At 42.7% G+C, this 20,178-nt stretch overlaps 1 protein-coding gene across 2 annotated transcripts in view; it reads right to left on the bottom strand.

Moving 5' to 3' along the window:
• The window catches only part of GPR155 (G protein-coupled receptor 155), a 79,746-nt gene that overhangs the window by 57,879 nt on the left and 1,689 nt on the right, over nt 1–20,178 (bottom strand). For both annotated transcript variants that reach the window (XM_082262235.1, XM_082262236.1), the window contains exons 2-3: nt 11,374–11,773; nt 2,320–2,485 (exon numbers count right to left, since the gene is read on the bottom strand). In XM_082262235.1, the coding sequence (XP_082118361.1) occupies nt 2,320–2,485; nt 11,374–11,773 (566 nt within the window). The remainder of the gene's footprint in view (nt 1–2,319; nt 2,486–11,373; nt 11,774–20,178) is intronic.

Here is a 20,178-nt window from a genome sequence, read left to right as displayed (position 1 = left end):
GTAGTATGCAATTTGGGATGTTGCCCTTGCACTTAATAGCCTTATGATTTCCTAAATAAAACATGAAAAATACCATAGCCCTGGAACAGTAAGAGCATAAGGCCCCTTTCACATGAGGCAGAGTCCGCCTGCTCAGTGGGGAATCTTGTCCGTGACTGCTTCACTTATGCAGAGCAGACACAGTTCTCGGTCCTGTATGAGCAGTCGGATGTAGATGAACTGCCTGTGTTTACTACCAATGGCCATCCGGTGTAATCCGCCAGATGGATGGGAAAAAGATCCCCCATCTGTCTGTTTTTGGCAGATCAGATTGGATGTTGGCAGGTGTCAATAGACACGTCTACTGATCCCCATCTCCCTATAAAGAGCAATGGATGGTTCGATCAGGTCCGCCTGAAAAACTGACAGGCTGACCCAATCAGGCCACCCATGTGAAAGGGGCCTTAACCTGATGGACGGTCTTTTTCTCAACCTTACTATTTTTTATGCAACTATAAGCTCTACCAGGTGGTTACATTCTTTTTTAATATTGTCATTTTAGGGCTTTTTTTTTTTGCTTGTTTCCTGCATCTCTTTGGGTTCTTTGATGTAAAAGCTTTTTTACAGAGCTCAGCTGCTGAAGCGCAAATTTACAAACAACTGAAGGAGACAGTTAAATTGGTTCTAAAGGCAGAACGTTTTATCATAATGCATTCTATGCATTAAGATAACAGAAAACTTCTGTGTGTAGAACCCCCCTAATATTTACCTGAGCCCCATTTCTATCCAGTGAGGTTTCATGGGAGACTATCCGAGACTCTCCCTCTGCCATTGGCTCCTGCTGCTGTCAGTCATTCAGCCAATGAGGAGGGGGTTTGGGGCTGAGCTGTGGCTCTGTGTTTGAATGGATGCACAGAGCAGCGGCTCGGCTCAGGTGCCTTCATAACAAGCTGAAGCTGCTTGCTGTGGGGGCACTCGACAGGGGAGGGGGAGAGCAGAAGCTCTGTGAAAAACCACTGCATAGAGCATGGGTGTCCAACCTTTTGGCTTCTTTGGGCCACATTGAGTGTAGAGAAATTTTCTCGGGCCGCATATAAAATATATACTATAGTTAAGGTATATAAGTAATAAAACGCCGCCGCGCCCTTCCCGCGCTGCTGCGCCCCCCCACCAGCACTAATTTAACACAACTAGTAAATGATCCCCTCCAAGGCAGCCTCTGCCTACAGTAAGTTGGAAGCCACTGTGGCTGTGCCCCCGACTCGACTTCCTTCCTCCCCAGCAAAAAAAAAATTGTCAGGGGGGGCAGTGGGCCCCATTGCCTGCGGGCCCCGGGCCGCAGGTTGGACATGCCTGGCATAGAGCGATGTTTGTTATTTTAAAAAAAATAACAAAACAAGCCTTTAGTATTACTTTAAGCCACTTATGTTCCTCTCTAACCTCTCCTTTTACATGGATCTCAAAATGAGACTATAAGTTATTGCCAGTAGGGGGGGACCAAGCTCATCAGATGAAACCAAAAAGAAGTTTCTAGTTTACTTTATCCATAAAGTTTGCTTGAAGAATTACAGAAGAGCAGTGAGAAGCCTTGCTACTTTGAATGCAGCACTGTGTTCCAGGCAGGCATCCTCTCACTGGCCGAGGTGGGCAGGTGACATCACTATCTCCACCGCAACAAAAGGAAGCTTTGTATTGATAAAAATACAATGCTTCCTGTGATTAAGAAATGTCCCTGTACAACTGCCAAAACACAGCGCTGCATACTGTATGTAGGTGATGCTACATACAGTTAATATAGCGCTGGCAGCAGCCAAATCAATTAGTGAAAAAAAAATTATTTGGGCCAATTTAGCCCAAACAAATTATTTAGAGTGAAAGTAAACCTGGAGTTAAGCTTTAACAGTCAGAAAGAAAAGCACATACTGAATATTGCCAGTCACGTAACAGATGGAATAAGATTCCCAGAAACAATGACTTCAAATATTCTAGCTCAGAAGTTACCCTCCCCAGGAACAGTCTAAGGCTAGGTTTCCACTAGTGCGGCTACAAAGTCGTGCTACTTCTAGCGTGACTTCGTAGCTTAAGTTGTTTGCGGCTTTCAGTGAGACTTGTCCCTCATTATAGAGGGAAGTTGCACTGAAGACGGCTCAAAAGTAGTGTATGAACTACTTTTGAAGTCGCGGCAGTGGAAACGGGCCAGATAGAAATCAATGGCTTTTGACTTGCTGTGCGACTTGACATGTGTCAAGTCGCACAGCAAGTCGCACTAGTGGAAACCGAGCCTTAGAATGTTTACAAAGTATTGCAAGTCTAATTAGTTACATCTTTATTATTACGCACAATCTCTACTTCCATGTTGAACTGGTTGGCAAATATAGCGACACCGGGTGCCACTGGGAAGACTCCATAGAGAAATGCATAGTTAGATAAACTGGTGTGGTTGACTTCGGAGTTACTCTGGTCCAACACTTCCACCATTTCCCTGCAGATAAGAGGCAGAACCAGCCTAATAGAAACAAGAAAACAAAAGTAACTAACTGTATCTAAGCATATTTAAAGTGCATTTAACTATGCATGACAACTCCAGAAACCTACCAAAAAACTGTTTAGGATAAGACATAAGGGAAGTAGCGTGTTAGGGTTAAAATAAAGCAAAGAGGATAGTATATTTGTGGGTGAAAATAGATGAAAATCAAAAACAAATAAAAAAATAAATAAAAAAAAAAAAAACTGAAATCATTTCCAAAAAAGCAAGCGTGAAAAGTGCTATGCAGTAAGTAGACTTCTGTTTCAAGTAAAACCCGAAAGCTTCTCACAAGCTGATTGGTACTGACAACCACATGAACATTGACATTAAAAACATACACCATGTGCATCATATTACTCTAAGAAGCCTAAATTCTGCCTGCCGACAAGTCTTAATTCTGTAGTTTCAAAAAGCATGGAATGACAACACATTAGCAGCGATAGCAGTAGAATTTATTTCCGTCAAAAATACCAACAGCTTAATACAGCATAGGAACAATACAGATGTGGATCCTCCTATGCATTTCACGTCATTTGGTGCTTTCTCATTTGAGGTCCATGACAACCTTTTGACAAAACCGCAAAAAGGTTGAAAAGAGGATGCATTTGGTTCAGCTGTGGATTGCTTAAACCAGCGCTTCAGGTGTATTTAAAAAAATGTGATCAACAAATAATTATTTTTAATTTTACTTCAATTCAATAAGTGAAACGCATGTTATATAAATTCATTACACACAGAGTGATATATTTCAAGCATTTCTTTTTTTTAAATCTGAGGATTATGGCTTACAGCTAGTGAAAATGGTCCCTGATTCAGTAGGTTTTTTTTTTTTTTTTTATTTATTGAGGTTTTTGCTTTACAATCTTCTACAAAACAACGTGGGAGTCAAGTATAAATAGTAAAAACCTAGTAAATCTCCCTCTTGCATAGTGGCAGAAAAACATTACCCACCTCCCTAAAAAAGGAGTATTTTTTCAATAGCTTTAAAATATTAGTTCTTTCACTATGACATCTATTGTCTCAGACCCCATTGGTAGCATGATTTTTAGGTAACTCACTGAAATCAATCAAAATGTGTATACAAACAATCTCTCAATTGATGCATTGTCCAATGTACAGTATCTTACAAAAGTGAGTACACCCCTCACATTTTTGTAAAATGTTTTATTATATCTTTTCATGTGAAAACACTGAAGAAATTACACTAAGCCCCCGTTCACACTGGGGCGACCTGTCAGGCGACCTGGTCGCCTGACAGGTCGCCTTCCATAGAGAAGCTGTGGACCCGTTCTAATAGGAGCGACACAAGTCGCTCCGACTTAGAAAAAGGGTCCGGAGCTTCTCTGGGGCGACCCGGAGCGACCTGCATAGACTTCAATGTTATGAAGTCCGTGCCGGCCGCTCCGAGATCGCGGTGCGAGCAGTGCGCCGTGACCTATGAGGTCGCCCCGGCAAGTCGGATCGCCCCAGTGTGAACGGGGCCTTAGCTACAATGTAAAGTAGTGAGTGTACAGCTTGTATAACAGTGTACATTTACGGTTCCCTCAAAATAACTCAACACACAGCAATTAATGTCTAAACCGCTGGCAACAAAAGTGAGTACACTTATTTTCCAGCACTGCCTTAACCCTCTTGTGCATTGAGTTCACCAGAGCTTCACAGGTTGCTACTGTAGTCCTCTTCTACTTCTCCATGATGACATCACGGAACTGGTGGATGTTAGAGACCTTGCGCTCCTCCACCTTCCATTTGAGGATTCCCCACAGATGCTCCATACACTAAGGACATTTGTTACGGTCACATTTAACCACTTAAGGACCGCCCACCGTACATATTCTACGTCAGGGCGGCCCTTAAGCACAAAATCACGTACATTTACATGATTTCGCTGTAAGGCTCTGGGGGCACGCGCGCCGCGCTCCCGCTGTGACTGGACAGCGGGATCCAGTCTGCGGGATCACCGGTCGCAATCGATGACGGCCTCCCACAATTGTCAAGGAGACTGACAGAACGGCCATCTGTAAACAAAGGCAGATGGCTGTTCTGTCAGACAGGAAGGGAGAGATTGTGTGTTCCTAGTAATCAGGAACACTGATTTCTCTCTTACTGCAGTCAGTCCACCCCCCCCCAGTTAGAAAACAATTTTTAGGAACACTTAACCCCTTGATCGCCCCCAACGTTAACCCCCTTCCCTGCCAGTGTCCCAGCACTGATCACTGTATTGGTGTCGCTGGTCCCCAAAAACTGTCCGATTTGTCCGCCGCAGTGTCGCAGTCCCACTAAAAATTGCTGATCGCCGCTATTACTAATAAAAGCAATAAATAAAAAAAAAAAAAATATATATATTAAAAAAAGTCCATAAACCTATCCCATAGTTTGTAAACGCTATAACTTTTGCACAAACCAATGAACGACTTCTGGACTGTTAGATTTCCCCCCCTATTGACCAGGCCATTTTTTGCAATTCGGCACTGTGTTACTTTAACTGGCAATTGCACGGTCGTGTGACACTGTAACCAAATAAAACTGATGTTCAACGGCGGCTGGTCGGCAAGTGGTTAATATACGCTTTTTGGGACTTTTTTTTTTTTTTTTTTTTTTTACCAAAAATATGTAGCAGAATACAATTTGGCCTAAACTGATAAAGAAATTCGACTTTTTACATTTTTTTTATTGGGAATCTTTATAGCAGAAAGTAAAAAAATTTTCAAGATTGTCGGCCTTTTTTGTTTATAGCGCAAAAAATAAAAACCGCAGAGATGATCAAAAACCACCAAAAGAAAGCTCTATTTGAGGGGAAAAAATGTATCAATTTTATTTAGGTACAGAGCCGCACGTTAAAGTAACGCAGTGCTGAATCGCAAACAAAGGCCTGGTCATTAAGGGGGGTAAAACCCTCCGGTCCAAAAGTGGTTAAATGTAACATTAAAAGGAGGGAATGGATCTGTTGAATGAGAACTTATAGAAAGCTTAATGCAGGGAATAGTTTGCAGCAAGTCACATTAGGACAAGATTAGAGGGATCCCGGCTGGGCAATTCATGAGATTGTGACATGTTTGTAAAAATGAAGATAAATTCAAAGCAACAAATATAAACGTATGACAGGTTTTTGTGTACAGGTGCTGTATAGATACACACAGAAAAGTGACGAATGAAAAAAAAAAATAGTTATCAATGGAGTCCGCTGTGTTTGCTTTTTTTATTTTTTAATTTATATGCCTTAAAGTTTTTTTTTCATTTTTCATTTTGTGTTTGTTCCAAGCATGTTTGAAGTCACGTACGGTTGACTGACCGCTACCTCTGCTGGAAGTCTATTTCAAGCATCAACTACCATTTCAGTAAAATAAAACTACGATTAGTTCTGAACTTTCCTCTTGTTAATTTGAGGTCATGTCTCTGTGTTCTTGATCTTGATTTTATATTGAAAATCCTGCCCTCCTGAACCTTATTCACCCCCTCGATTTATTTAAAGGTTTCAATCAAGTCTCCCCTTTCCCTGCTTTACTCCAGACTGTACATATTAAGTTCCTGAAGTCTCTCCTGATAGGTTTTATTCCTCAGGTCTTTCACTATTTTTGTTACCCATCTCTGGACTTGTTCTAGCTTATCACTTATCGTTTTGTAAGTGAGGCTTCCAGAACTAGACACAGTATTTGAATAAGGTCTCACGAAAGATCTATATGGGGGAATCAGGACCTCCTTCCTCCTGCTGGTGATCCCTCTAGTGATGCATCCTAGAATTATATTCACTTTTCCCACTGCCTGGTCACACGGTTGACTAAATTTTTAAATCGTCTGAAATACGTACCCCCAAATCTTTTTCTTCTGTAGTTCTTGCCAACACTGTACCCCCAATGTTGTACTCAGGGGAGTATTTTTCCCAAAGTGCATTATTTTACATTTAGAAATATTGAACTGCAGTTTCCCCTGTTTTGAACAATCTTCCAGCAATGTCAAATCATCTTCCATGTTACAGACACCTCCAGGGATTCCAACCTTATTGGACACTGTTGTGTCATCAGCAAAAAGACATACTGTGCTAAAAATCTTAGGCCAGTGTAAAAAAATGCTGTAAATTAACCACATCAAGACCAGGCCTATTTCTGAAATTTGTTGCTTACAAGTTCAAATCAGCAATTTTTGCTGGAAAATTACTTGGAACCCCCTAAACATATACACTGCTCAAAAAAATTTCAGAGTATAGCATCAAGTCAATTAAACTCCTGGGGTATTGATCTGGTCATTTAAGTAGCAGAGGAGGTTGTTAATCAGTTTTAGCTGCTTTGGTGTTAATGAAATTAACAACAGGTGCACTAGATGGGCAACAATGAGATGATCTCCAAAACAGGAATGGTTTTATGTGTGGAGGCCAGTGACATTTTTTCCCTACTCATCTTTTCTGACTGTTTTTCACTAGTTTTGCATTTGGCTAGGGACAGTGTCACTACTGGTAGCATGAGGCGATACTTGGACCCTATAGAGGTTGCAGAGGCAGTCCAACTTCTCCAGGATGGTACATCGATATGTGTCATTGCCAGGTTTGCTGTGTCTCCCACCACAGTCTCAAGAGCATAGAGGAGACTCCAGGAGAGAAACAGTTACTCAAGGAGAGCTGGACAGGGCCATAGAAAGTTCTTAACCCATCAGCAGGACCGGTATCTGCTCCTTTGTGCAAGGAGGAACAGGATGAGCACCGCTAGAACCCTACAAAATTACCTCCAGCAGGCCACTGGTCTGAATATCTGACCAAACAAACAATCAGAAACAGACTTTGTGAGGGTGGCCTGAGGGCTCGACATCCTTTAGTAAGCCCTGTGCTCACTGCCCAGCACCGTGGAGCTCGATTGGCATTTGCTATTGAACACCAGAACTGGCAGTCCACCACTGTTGCCCTGTGCTATTTACAAGAGCAGGTTCACCCTGAACACATGTGACAGATGTGAAAGGGTAAGAAGCTGTGGAGAACGTTATGCTGCCTGTAACATCGTTCAGCATGACCCGTTTGGTGGTGGGTCAGTGATGGTCTGGGGAGGCATATCCATGGAGGGACGCACAGACCTCTACAGGCAAGACAATGGCACCCCGACTGAGGTATCGGGATGAAATCCTTGGACCCATTGTCAGACCCTAAGCTGGTGCATTGGTTCCTGGGTTCCTCCTGTTGCATGACAATGCCCGGCCTCATGTGGCGAGAGTATGCAGTAGGAGTACCATTTTGGTAGCTTGCTACAATGAAATTTCAGCAAAATGGACTAGCCTGCTGCATCATTTTTTCACTTTTTTTGTTTGAATTTTCTTTGAATTCAGCCCTCTGTAGGGTTGATAATTTTCATTTCCATCAAATGATGTGGCATCCTTTCATTTTGAACACGTTACCCTGATTACCCAGTCCGTATCCGTCTAAAATATCAAGCGTGATTCTCCCCCCCATTTCATTTTTTTGAGCAGTGTATATTTTTTAGCAGACACCCTAGAGAATAAAATGGATGTCATTGCAATATTTTATGTCACACTATAATTGCGCACTGTAAAAACTAACACAGTAAAGTTAGCCCAATTTTTTTGGAATAAAGATATTATGCCAACATGTCACACTTTAAAATTGCGCACACATGTAAAGGTGACACAATACGGTACTTAAAAAAACAGCTGATATTAGGTGTTGATATTCTGTACAATTAAAGTTTTTATTTTTACACTGTCCTTTTAAAAAAAAAAATATTTTTTTATCACTTTTATTGGTGTCACAAGGAATGTAAACATCCCTTGTGACAGTAATAGACAGTGACAAGTACTTTCTATGGAGGAATAAGGGATCTATAAGACCCCAAACCCATCCTCTGCACTTAAAAGCATTCAAAATGCAAAGTTTGGCTGTTTTGAATACTGTCATTTTGTTTTTTAAATCTGGTGCCTTAAAAGGCTCCAGTAACCAGAAGTGAGCGCATGACATTGCTTCCGGGTTACTAAATCAGAGACCCAATCAGAGCAGATTCTAGCTTTGTTTGGGTCTCTTGCCAGCCGGCGGACAGGCCGGCTGGTTGTTCGGGCCTTCCGGTGGGTCGGGAGACCTGGGATGAGCAGCGGGAGGAGGAAATCCCCTCCTGCTGCTTCTAATAACAGCCAAATGGCTGATTAGCCGCATTGGTTGTTCGTACAAGAAAGCCGACCGCCGGCTCTAAAAAACGGTACCGAGGTGATGTAATGGATGTAATCAATGGTTATATTGAAATGCCTATTTCACCTTATGATGCATACCATATGCCTTATGTATATATGTTACTGCTGCAACTTATTTCCTTAATCAAAATGGCTGCTAGATCACCCCTCTCTTCGTCTGAGCAATGTGGAAACAAAGATGGTGACTGCACAGAAGACAACAACCACAAGATAACATTCCTAGTTTGGAGGGAGTTTACCTTATAATGGACATGACCAAGAAGCTGCAATCAAGCAGATAACATTATGTTTATGACATACTAACCCATGACACTAACAACAATATATAACCCACTGACACTGTAGAAATAAAGCAGAAGTATCTGAACATTGAACTTGGTGTCAGTGAGCGTGATCTTCTACTGTGTGCGCACGCATCCACTTCGTATCAAATTAGGCTAGGGGCAGATATAATCCCGGACGGTTCTGGTCTGATCCAAAACAGTGATGCCTGTAGCTGCAGGCATCACTCCGGTACAACCACTTGAAGCAATATTGGCGTTTGTGACCGATACCGATATTTCAAAAAAAGTGAATGTCAGCCCCACCGATAATCAGTCGATCCCTAGTAAAGGTACATGATTTTGCGGAAAGTAGGTAAAGTGGTTGTAAAGGCTGAATGTTTTTTTACCTTTATGTATCCTATGCATGAAGGTAAAAAAAAAAAAAAAAAAAAAACCTGTGTGTTGCTACCACACAGCCGCCCTAATCATTCCTGAGCCCCCCCTGAATCCAGAGATGTGCATGAGAGCCTCGGCTGTCCTGGGACAGGGGAAGCCGCGCCTCACTGGCTCCCTCTGCTGTCAATTACAGCCGTTGAGCCAATGAGGAGAGAGTGGGGGAGCCGTGGCTTTATGTGTCTTACGGACACAAAGCAGGGCTTGGGAGCGAGCATGGACCAGTGCCCCCATAGCAAGCGGCTTGCTATGAGGGCACTGGTCAAGGAAGAAGAGCCAGGGAGCGCCAGCGGGGGACCCGAGAAGTTGTTCGGGGCTGTTCCATGCAAAACCATTGCACAGAGCAGGTAAGTATAACGATTCTGTTATAAAAACAAACAAACAAAAAATAAATGAATATATATATATATATATATATATATTATACACATACATACACATATATATATATATATATATATACACACACATTACACAGAGCATGACCACCCTTTGCCTTCAAAACAACATAAATTATTCTAGGTACACTTGCACACAGTCTGCACACCAGTGCCAACAGTATCAGTAGTATAGCCACAGGTATGCTTTGTGCCAATCACCTTTATTCAACCCGTAATGAAAACCAATGGGAATGTTTTTTAATCCTTCCTTGTTATGTATAAAATGCACCCTCAGGTGTCTGTATGACACAATCAGGATCCTGTATATTTCCCCTTCATCCAAGAAATGTAGGATTCAATACAATTGTGATGACCCTGTCCCATGCACCATACTGATTGGTTAGTTTGACTGTCCATTATAGTGAGAGATCAACAAAATGGTGGGTAGACAGGGTCCAGGTCAGCACATGTACCCTGGGTTTTGGGGGTGTGGGGGTACTAAAGTGGGATCAGATGCATTGTACATGCTATTCATTGCACCATATTTAACATGTTCCACTATACCTGGAATTGGTTTTCAAGGTGACTAAGAAGAAGGAGCAGCAAAGGTAACAAGAGCATGTGAGAGGGCAAAGCAGTGTTTATATTTTTAAGTTACAGGAGTTCTAGTTTAAAAACCCCAGCCTATACTCATGGCCCAGCTGGGCCTTTCCATCTTGCTGCATCCAGTCCTGTACCAGCAAGCGTAGATGTGCTGAGCCCATCTACAAAGAAAAATTGCCACCTTATATTGGCAGATGTTCAGCCATAAAAAAGTAAAGGCCACATCGCCGACAGGCTTGAAGAGGTCTGAACTGAAAATCTTTCGCTTTCTCTCTGGCCTACATCCACAATATAATCTTATTGGGAACTCATTGGAAAGTCAGTACCACAGTCTTCAGCCTCAAAAGGGACTCTTAGGGCTCTTTAACACCATCACCAATAACCTTTTTTTTAAATGTTTTAATTTTTTTTTTTTTAAATAACATTTCAGTAAGTTCTATTGACTGCAGCTCTGTGCAATGTGGTGGATTGCATCACACCACATTGCACTTAAAAGTACTCCATGCTGTTCTTTTTCAGTACACAGTGCAGTGGGGTGAACTGGACTCATAAGTAACAAGGTTTCTGGTTTGCCCTGCATTGGCACTGCATTGGGTCTGCATTCATAAGAAAATAATGTTCAACCCCTAAAATGCAAAATGGGAAATACATGAATATATCCTGGTATAATTTCTGAGCAGGAAGTGAGGAAACCTTCCCTATAAAAAGAGGTACAAAATGTTTTCACTTCAAGTGTTCTTTGCCGTCATACAGGCTTTGGACAACAGAATTTATAATTAAAAAAAAAAAAAAAAAAAAAAAACAACAACTGCCTAAAATACACATAACAGGGAATGTGCTGAGTCTAAGCTTGGCAACAAATGTGAAAAGGCAAATAAGACTTTCGATTGCTTTGCAAATTGCCTAGTCAAACAGATGAGATATTTTACAATCTAATAAAAGTAAAAAATTGGCAAGCTGAAACTCAAGGACCATAAATCATACTCACAGCTTTGCGGTGATAAGAAGAAGCAATGCAACAAAAGAAGATTTCTTAAGCTTGCTAGTCTGTCCGACCATTGTAAGACCTAGGTAAAATAAAGCTGATCCCGAGAAAGAGCTAGCCAGACCATCCAAAAAATTCTCCAAGTAAACAGGAATCTTCTGTCCAAGTGCAAAGTTGAAGGCAATACCTATAAATACCATAAATACAATGGGGTTCTGGAAGACGCGAAGAAACGCAAGTCCTACGATCTTCACTTTGCCTTGGGAGGTGACAGGATTTTCTCTCCATTTCTGGATCTCACAGAGAACAAAGCCCAATGGATTCAGCATCATGAGGGACACAGGGGCCACCAGGTATATATATTGGAGGTATTTAGGATATGTCGTTTGGTACAAGGCCTCAACTAGAAAAAAAATTAAAGTAGATTACTTACAGATCAGCAAAAATCTGGGAAAAATACTTTAATCATTAGTGATCACAGGCAGTACAGGAAATAGCAGTATTGGTCTAAACCAGTGATGGCGAACCTTGGCACCCCAGATCTTTTGGAACTACATTTCCCATGATGCTCAGCTACACTGCGGAGTGCATAAGTATCTTGGGAAATGTAGTTGCAAAACATCTGGGGTGCCAAGGTTCGCCATCACTGGTCTAAACAGTGAGGGATAGTAAGATATAATACGGATTTTATAGTTCTGTGGTTCGTTGAGCTTCTGGTGGCTACTTGGCAACAGATAAAATTATGAACAAGCAAAAGCAGCCAATACCAGCAAATAATGGCAGCATACAGGCTGGGTATTTAGGCACACTATCACCCTGCCTAGAACTAAACCTTATAAAATGTCCTGATCAAATTTAGCATTATCTAGAGTTGGTATGTGGTTAAATTGACAAATACTCTGACTATTTGGCATGGTTAATTTTTTCCCTGTTATAATACTTTGCTCAGGTTTTTCCTATTAGGCTTACGAATGGACAAGGTTGTGTTTTTGACCTTATTTTTATGACAACTCTGTATGGTCTTCGCTGAAGTGAACATGTGCCCTCATTCACCTCTGTATCTACAAGCTTTGGGGAGAAACTAAATTTTAACGTTTATAAAAAACAGACACTGCGTTTATCTAGGAGGGCAGAATCTTGGAATCCTGCCAGGCAAGCCCTCCACTGTAAACAAGATCCATTAATAGTAATAAAATCACTCCAAGGCCACATCCGTATATCTATATCTACACACACACACACACACACACACACACACACTAGTTAAAAGTATATAGAGTGCTGGATCCATAAAAACGTGTATACACATGTACAGTAAGGCAAGAATCATCCAAAGAAGCATTTAGCTTGTCCGCTTACTCAGGACACACAGTTGGACAAAGACAGATTTCAGTATATGAACAAAAATAAGATTATCCTCTAAATCATAAACAGCAGTATTGACATATCATTATTAACATGGTACATGTAACATCCATAAAACTATATGTTCACTTTGCCCAAAAAAGCGATGGAGGAAAAGCTCCCTGGGTGGGCACCGGAGAAAAGGGAAAGGGCCCCAGCAGGTGTGTGTAGGCTACAAAGCAAAATAATCCAGAGATCGCTAGAATTTTTGTCATACTGTACATGTGTATACACTTTTTTTATGGATTCATCATTCTTTACGCTTTTAATTTTGTTCCAAACCAAAATATAAGTTAAGATTGTGTGTCCAAACTTGCCTCTAAAGTCCAGTTTAGTCTCTCTCTCTCTTGTGCGTTATGTGCAGAGTTCAGGGATACGCTATGTACAGAGTGCAGTTTTTGGGCTGCCCTATGCATGGCGATCATTGGTCGGCATCTGTGCACCTGGGCAGAGATGGGGATCACAGTGCAGCTTACCATGTAATGCCCCAACCCACACTGCACCTACATCTCCCTTGTCCCCTCCATTAATGCAGGGCAGGCAGGGATGTGTGAGAACTGCCGAGAGGAAAGCGGTCCTTGTAAATACTTCTGTGGTTTCTGTATTTACAAGGGACAGTGGTGAGTGGATGGCGAGAGCCAGGGCTGGCAGAATGGAGTTCTGCTGAGTTCCAACTAAAAAAGCTCTGGGTGCAAGGGTCACATGAAATGTCTGGATTTGGCCATATCTCTTAGAGCGCTTTTACCACTTGTTAGGAATATTTAATATAGTTTAATGCCCACAGTCTTGGTACAAGTTTTTTTATGCAAGCACAGAAAGAGCATACAGAAAGAAATCCTGTCACAATCAGAAGCTTGGGAGGTTTGTTTGCCAACAAACTTCATGATCATGTCACCGTGATCACATGATAGGGAATCATGCTGACTGTCTGGTTCCCGTTTTTAGAGGAGACTTCAGCTGTCCATTTTTCCACAATGCATCACAATAGTAAGAATGCTATTGGAAAGAATGTATGACCTTGTTGCCAGGTTGTTTTCCAGCACTGCAAAATGCAACATAATGAATGACACAATACTAGGTGAAAATTTACTTTTAATGTAAGCCTGTGGCCAGGTTATGGACATTTAAACACTTGTATAATCTTAATAAGCAGTAAATTTGCTAGGTCAGCAAAGACTTCTGTAGCACTGAATTCCTATCGCTCAACAAATCTACTCCTCCCTTCCTATAGTGAAAGCAGCTGGAACAGCAACTCACCCTGCTTCTTGCTCTGTGTTTACAGGCAATTAGAAGGTTAGAAGACTGTAGTCACTGCTGGGATGGTAGCTGGGCGAGTTGAGCTGGCTTAGACAATTATTTCAGTACTTTTACTGTGAATTTGAAGATGAATTGTTCCAAAGTGCCTGCATACCCTAATCACAGGTTACATTTAAATGCTTGTTCCCACTATTGAGCCACACGGATTACATGGCCACTGGTGTGTGCTGGGAGGCACAGTGGTACCGCAATCCCCCGCTGCCAAGCTTCCACCGGGGCCAAAACTTTTGTGAACACCCGAGGAGCGGAGGATAGACCAAAGGGTAAACACCACAAATTGATAATGCTCCTTGCCACTGCAAAGCAAAGAAAAACGCTGATGCCAGACATATATTGTAATATGCAGGTAAGCGTCCTTGATAGCGAGGCCAGAAGATCCCCTAGATGAAGGGATGCCAGTACCGTGTGAATGAACTCCATCTGGAATTTTTGTACCCCACAAAGCAGTTCAAGGGCTTGACCTTTGCCTTCCTTCTTTTGAAAAGTAAATGGGTTTGAATAAAACCCCTGAAAGCGTTCAGATTCCGGCACCGGTACAATGACCCCTTGTAAGAGCAAATCTTGCACCACCCAGAGGAGATCTCTCAGGCGATCTGGGGACAAACGCGGGTTGGAAGGAAAGAACCTTGCCAGAGGCAAAGACCGAAACTCGATCTTGTAACCGGACCGAATCAGCTCCTGGACCCACCTGTCTTGAATCAAGGAGGTCCACAGCTCTGGAAAGAAGCAAAGACATCCCCCACACCCCAGATACGGGTGAGGGCATCCCTTCAGGCAAAAGTGGGCTCGACTTTGGATCTGGAGGGACCCGCTCTCGGCTTACCAGACCAAGGCCTCTTGGAACCTCCGGAGGTGGTTTGAACAGATTTGGATCCCTTGTCCTGAGATCCTGAGGAACAAAAGGGTCGCTTCTGAGCCGAGAAGAAAGGCCCAAGATTGCAAAAAGGACTCCTTGCTCCTGGTAGCCTGCGGGAGAAGAGTACTCTTCCCCCCTGTAGGACCCTTAATGATCTCATCAATGGAAGCTCCGAACAGGTGATCTCCGACAAAAGGGGAGATCAGACAGGACCTTCTTGGAAGCCTGGTCCGCAGACCAGTACTTGGGACATATCATGCGCCAAAGGATCACCGCTGTCTGTTACAGATACCCTGCAGACTAAGAAAGCCGCATCCAGATAGGCATCACAGATGAACTGCAACCCCTGGACCAACTGGTCCGCGAGCTCCGTGAGGTTAGGGGGAATCTGTTCCCCTTCCAAATCCTGATGCAAAAGCTTTGCCCATTCAGTTAAGGTGTGAGAAACCAAAGTTATGGTAAAACACCAGTCTAAATGATAATCCAACACAGGTGGTACTGTCAGCTTTTTTTAACAGGCACTCTTCAAAAAGGGATATCTCCTAGCAAATCACTTAGGCACACCGACAGTGCGTTTAGGGAAACTCCACTGACTCGCAACAATTTTGTCAAAATAGGAATACCTTTGTCGCCTTTGAGGATCTGCGGGCACTGAAATGTACAGCTGCGTCCTCCAATTTTAAAGTTTCCTGCACTGATACAATCAGTGCATCTACTAGAGCATTTATGTGCGTGGCCATATTGGTAGAGAAATCATCCTATCAGAGCATCAGGGTGCGTGAACGCAGACCCAGTAGGGATACTTGCGGCGGCCAGATCAACCTCAGAATCTGAGGAGACAGAGGATGTAGGTGAAGGCGGGGGGACGCTTTTTGCCCGTCCTGTTTTGTAAGACCAGATCTACCTTAGACACAAATTACTCTAGGACCGCCGTCATAGCAGACAGAGCAGACTGGGACACGGAGGGCTCTGCAACCTCAGAGGGGTCCGGTGGTGAAACATGCTCAAGGGACTCCATGGTTAACCCAGGGACCACACTAGCAAAAATAGAAAAAAAACTGCTAAACGACCCCCAACCGCTGTACAAGCGGCACCACAAGTCCCAGCGCACCAATTTTCGGCTATAGCAGAAAGAGGGAGAGCCGTCTGTACCCACAGAGACTCACCACCACTAACTCAGATGAGTTCAGCAGAGCATCAAGCTGCATGCTGTGCAGTGATCAAAGAGAAGGAGGAAATGCAGGAAGTAACACTATAGGCCCACCGCCGAATCACCGCTCCAAAGGCTTCAAAAAACATGGCTGCTACTTTATATTAATGGGATTCTACAAGAAAATGACCGCTGATTACACAAACATGATATTTAAAAGTATTAAAATTACACTTCTGTACATTCAAGCAAGTAATCAGTGCATAAAATTTCTCCTGCCAGCCGGCATCAAACACGTCACCCACACCCCATGATGTCAGAGTCCTCCCATCTATGACGAAACGCGTAGGAAGGACGACACGCTGACATCGCGGTCCCTGAGGTGCTCCATGCTGGCTGGCAGGAGACATTTTATGCACTGATGACTTGCTTGAATGCAAGTAATTTTTAATACTTTTAATTAAATGCAATTTGGATTCACACTATGTGGAGCATCCTTTGAGCCTTTCTACACAGAAGCCGCTATTGGATGCCTAGTTTCATCATACAGCCGGAATATCCACAGGGATATCACTACAAGGCTCTGGCGGGGTAAACAGCCAAAAAACTCTACTGGCCTCCTGTGATAAGAGGTCCAGTACTGCTGGTAAGCATACGCCTATATTGTTTCTGTGGCAGGGGCTCATCCTTTGGTCATTTATATTTGGTGGTGGATGGTGATATGTGTCACTCTGGATAGTCACTTGGGACCGATTTAAATTGAGACCCTACTAATTGGGACTACTCCTATGGGACTTCCCACAGTCTATGCTTATGTATATATATTTTTTTATAGGATTAAAACATGTGTATTATTAGTGCAACTCTGTTTTATGTAAAATATTTAATAGAATAGGCCTAAGTCACCGTCTGTCTGATCCATCTAAAAATGGTAGCCGAAGAAGCAGCTAGCCCTTTTCTTGGTCTGTCCGTAACCACAAAAAGCGTGTCCGACCTCCGAAAGCACTCAGTAGCTGCCAGAAACACCCGAATCGCACAAACCCCATCCAAGGTATGCAAAACAAATTCCTTGGGATGAGCCAGCTTGGGACCCAGGGAAGGCAACACAATGTCCCCATTCAAATGGAAATCAGAGACAACTTTGGGCAGGAATGATGGACAGAGTCGAAGTACCAGTTTTATCCCTTTGGACCACTAAATAGGGACTGCCACAGGATAATGCCACTAATTCCGATACCCTGCGGGCCAAAGTTATAGCCACCAAGAATGTCACCTTCTAGGATAAGGTAGGCAAGAGAATATCCCAAATATTCTCAAATGGAGGTTTCTGCATGCTGCCAGGATCTTCCTTGTGCCCTCTGCAACACTGCACCCTCTGCAAGAGTACTCCCTTCTGAAGGAAGGAAACACGTTAGGGGGAGACTCCGCTTCGCACTCTGCACTGGGGCCCCCCTGCACTACACCCACACTGCAAACAGTGGGGCATGCACCTAGGGGTCTTCTACACCGGGACCCCTCCAGACTACCAGGGCAGGACACACTATCTCAGGACCCTTACAGAGCGGGGATAGCGGGGGAGACCCCAGGGGTCTCCACTGCATCTTCTGCCCTGGGACACCCCACCAGAATCAAGATCCAGAAAGGGGGGGGGGAGGGATTGGGGGGAATGCCCGGCTCACTGAGGGATGTTTAAGGATGGGAAGAGGGAACCTGAAAGCAGGCCTCTACCATCCCCGGAGGTTCCCCTCATCCACCCCAAAAAAAAAAAAAAGCCAAAAAAGGGGAGAAGGGGAGAAGGGAGGACTTTACTTACCCTTCCATGGTGCGGGTAACTGGAACTAGATTATCCAGCCCATCCCCCCAGCCCGGCAGTTGATTGTAGATCTCCCGAGAGAAAAAAAAAAAAAGAAGAGCAGATAGGGGGGTTATATAGCAAGCTGAGGACGGCCCATGGGCGTAGCCAGGTGTTTTTTGTTCTATCTAGTCCTACTCCTGGGAGAAGGCAACATAACCCAGTAGTTACGATTTATGGAGCGCGGTGTCTGTCGAAAGGAGAAAATTATTTTTCCTAACAAGTTCATTCGAGCCCATGTTGCAAAAATGAATACACGCCAATGAAGGTGTTGGGAGCAAAGCAAAATTTTAGACAAAAAAAAATCCTAATTAACAAGAATTCAACTACTGGTGAGTCTAATTATTCCTTAAACACGTGACCAGCAGACAGTTGATTATAACACGTTACTTAAGAAAACCCCTTCCGATTTCATGCGGTCAGCAATGGCACCACATGTAGGAGAAATGTCACAAGGCCTGAGAAAGAAAATAATTTATTTACACAAGAAAGGTGAAGGCTACAAGAAGATCAGCAAAGCTTTACTTATCAGTCAGAAAACTGTAGCAAATCATACAAAAATTTAACAAAGCTGGAACTGCAACATATCACAGAGACAGGAGCGTCTTCGAATAAGAAGGGTTGAAGAAAATCACCATGCAAGTTCACTGCAGTATGCTAAAGTAGAAAGCCAAACTGGGGTGATAGTTTCCCGTGACACAATACGACATACACTGCAGAGGAATCGCATGCTTGGGTGTCATTCACGAAGGACGCCGCTCCTAAAAGCCCATGCACAAATAAATTTGCCAGGGCCTATGCTGAAAAAGAAGACGACTACTAGGTCTCTGTACTCTGGAGTGATGAGACCAAGATAAAATGTTTTTGGAACTGATGGCTTAAAAAAAATAAAAATAAAAATAAAAACTGTATTGCTGAGGATTTCAAAGAAAAATGCATGGTGCCTACAGTGAAACATGGTGGTGGCAGTGTCCTTCTGTGGACCTGCATGAGTGCGGCTTGTGTCCAGGAGCTGCATTTCATTAATGGTGTCATGAATTCACAGATTTACTGCTCTATATGGCCAGCATAAGGCTCGGTTCACAACTTCACACCTATGCAGTTTGCTTTTGTCCTGTTTCTGCAGTGCTTTTTGCACATGCGATTTTGCTGTGATTTGCATTTTTTATGCTTATTTTTGGCCAATTTGTTGTTGGGCAGATTTAAAAAAATGCACTGCCTGCTTTTCTGCTGCTTCTCTATTGAAGTCTACTGAACCAAAAAAGCACAGTTTTGCGTTGAAAAAAGTCCTTGACCTTTTCCAAATATGCAGGGGCTAAAAAAAGCACAGATGTGAACGTGTCCCATAGAAAACCATGTTAAATGAACTGTAGTGCAATTCTGCAAAAAGTACCAAAAAACGCATAGGTGTGAATCAGGCCTAAGACGTTTAGTAGCAGCAGTATGCTTTTTTTTTTTGTATCACCTGTCATAATGGGGTTAAAAAAACTAATAGTACAAAATATTTATTTATTGTGTAGGGGGACTAATTATTTTATTACCATTAGGTGGGGTGTCTCCTTTGAGAATGCATGGGAATTCAGCAGTGATAATTTACCACTGCTTAGTAAACGGGCACCAGTGATTTTCTCGTACTGTAATCTTGCTTTGTCTCACGTGATTACAGGCAGGCCCGTTCACTTTTACAGATCTCAGCTGTTTTCAGAGAAAAAAAACTTCTCCTCTGTTCTCCCTGTGAGAAGTGAAGCTCTCCGCTTCATAAACGGTGCCAGAGGAGATTATTTTCCTCTGAGAACTGCCGGGAAGTGAACTGAGAGAAACCTTCTCAGTTTCATAAACTTACACCGAAGTGTGAGAGCAATCCAGTACACACTAGCGGATTACACAATAATCTGAGATGAAGGATAAATCAACTTTCTCAAAGAACAATGCGCAGTAGGTGTTTTCAAATCCACATATTCCACACTTCATTTATCAAACTTTATTTTATTTATTTACAACTGGATGTTTAATGGACCAATATAATGAAATATTCTGTATTCTGATAAGCCGTGGTATTAAGGTTTGTAATGATAGTACTCAGTATATTAATTCCTTGTGTTTTTTTTTTTTTTTTAATTTTACATGCTTTGATTTTTACCTTTCACCGATTTAAGGAAACACTAAAATTTTCACAGTTTGCAATTTTCCTGGCTATTAATAATTTTGGAGTTATTATTATTACTGAAA

This window comes from Pelophylax lessonae (assembly GCF_965119305.1).
Source record: "Pelophylax lessonae genome assembly, chromosome: 6".
NCBI lineage: Eukaryota > Metazoa > Chordata > Amphibia > Anura > Ranidae > Pelophylax > Pelophylax lessonae.
The sequence above is the reverse complement of the archived record's forward strand: the minus strand, read 5'-3'. Positions and strand labels throughout refer to the sequence as shown.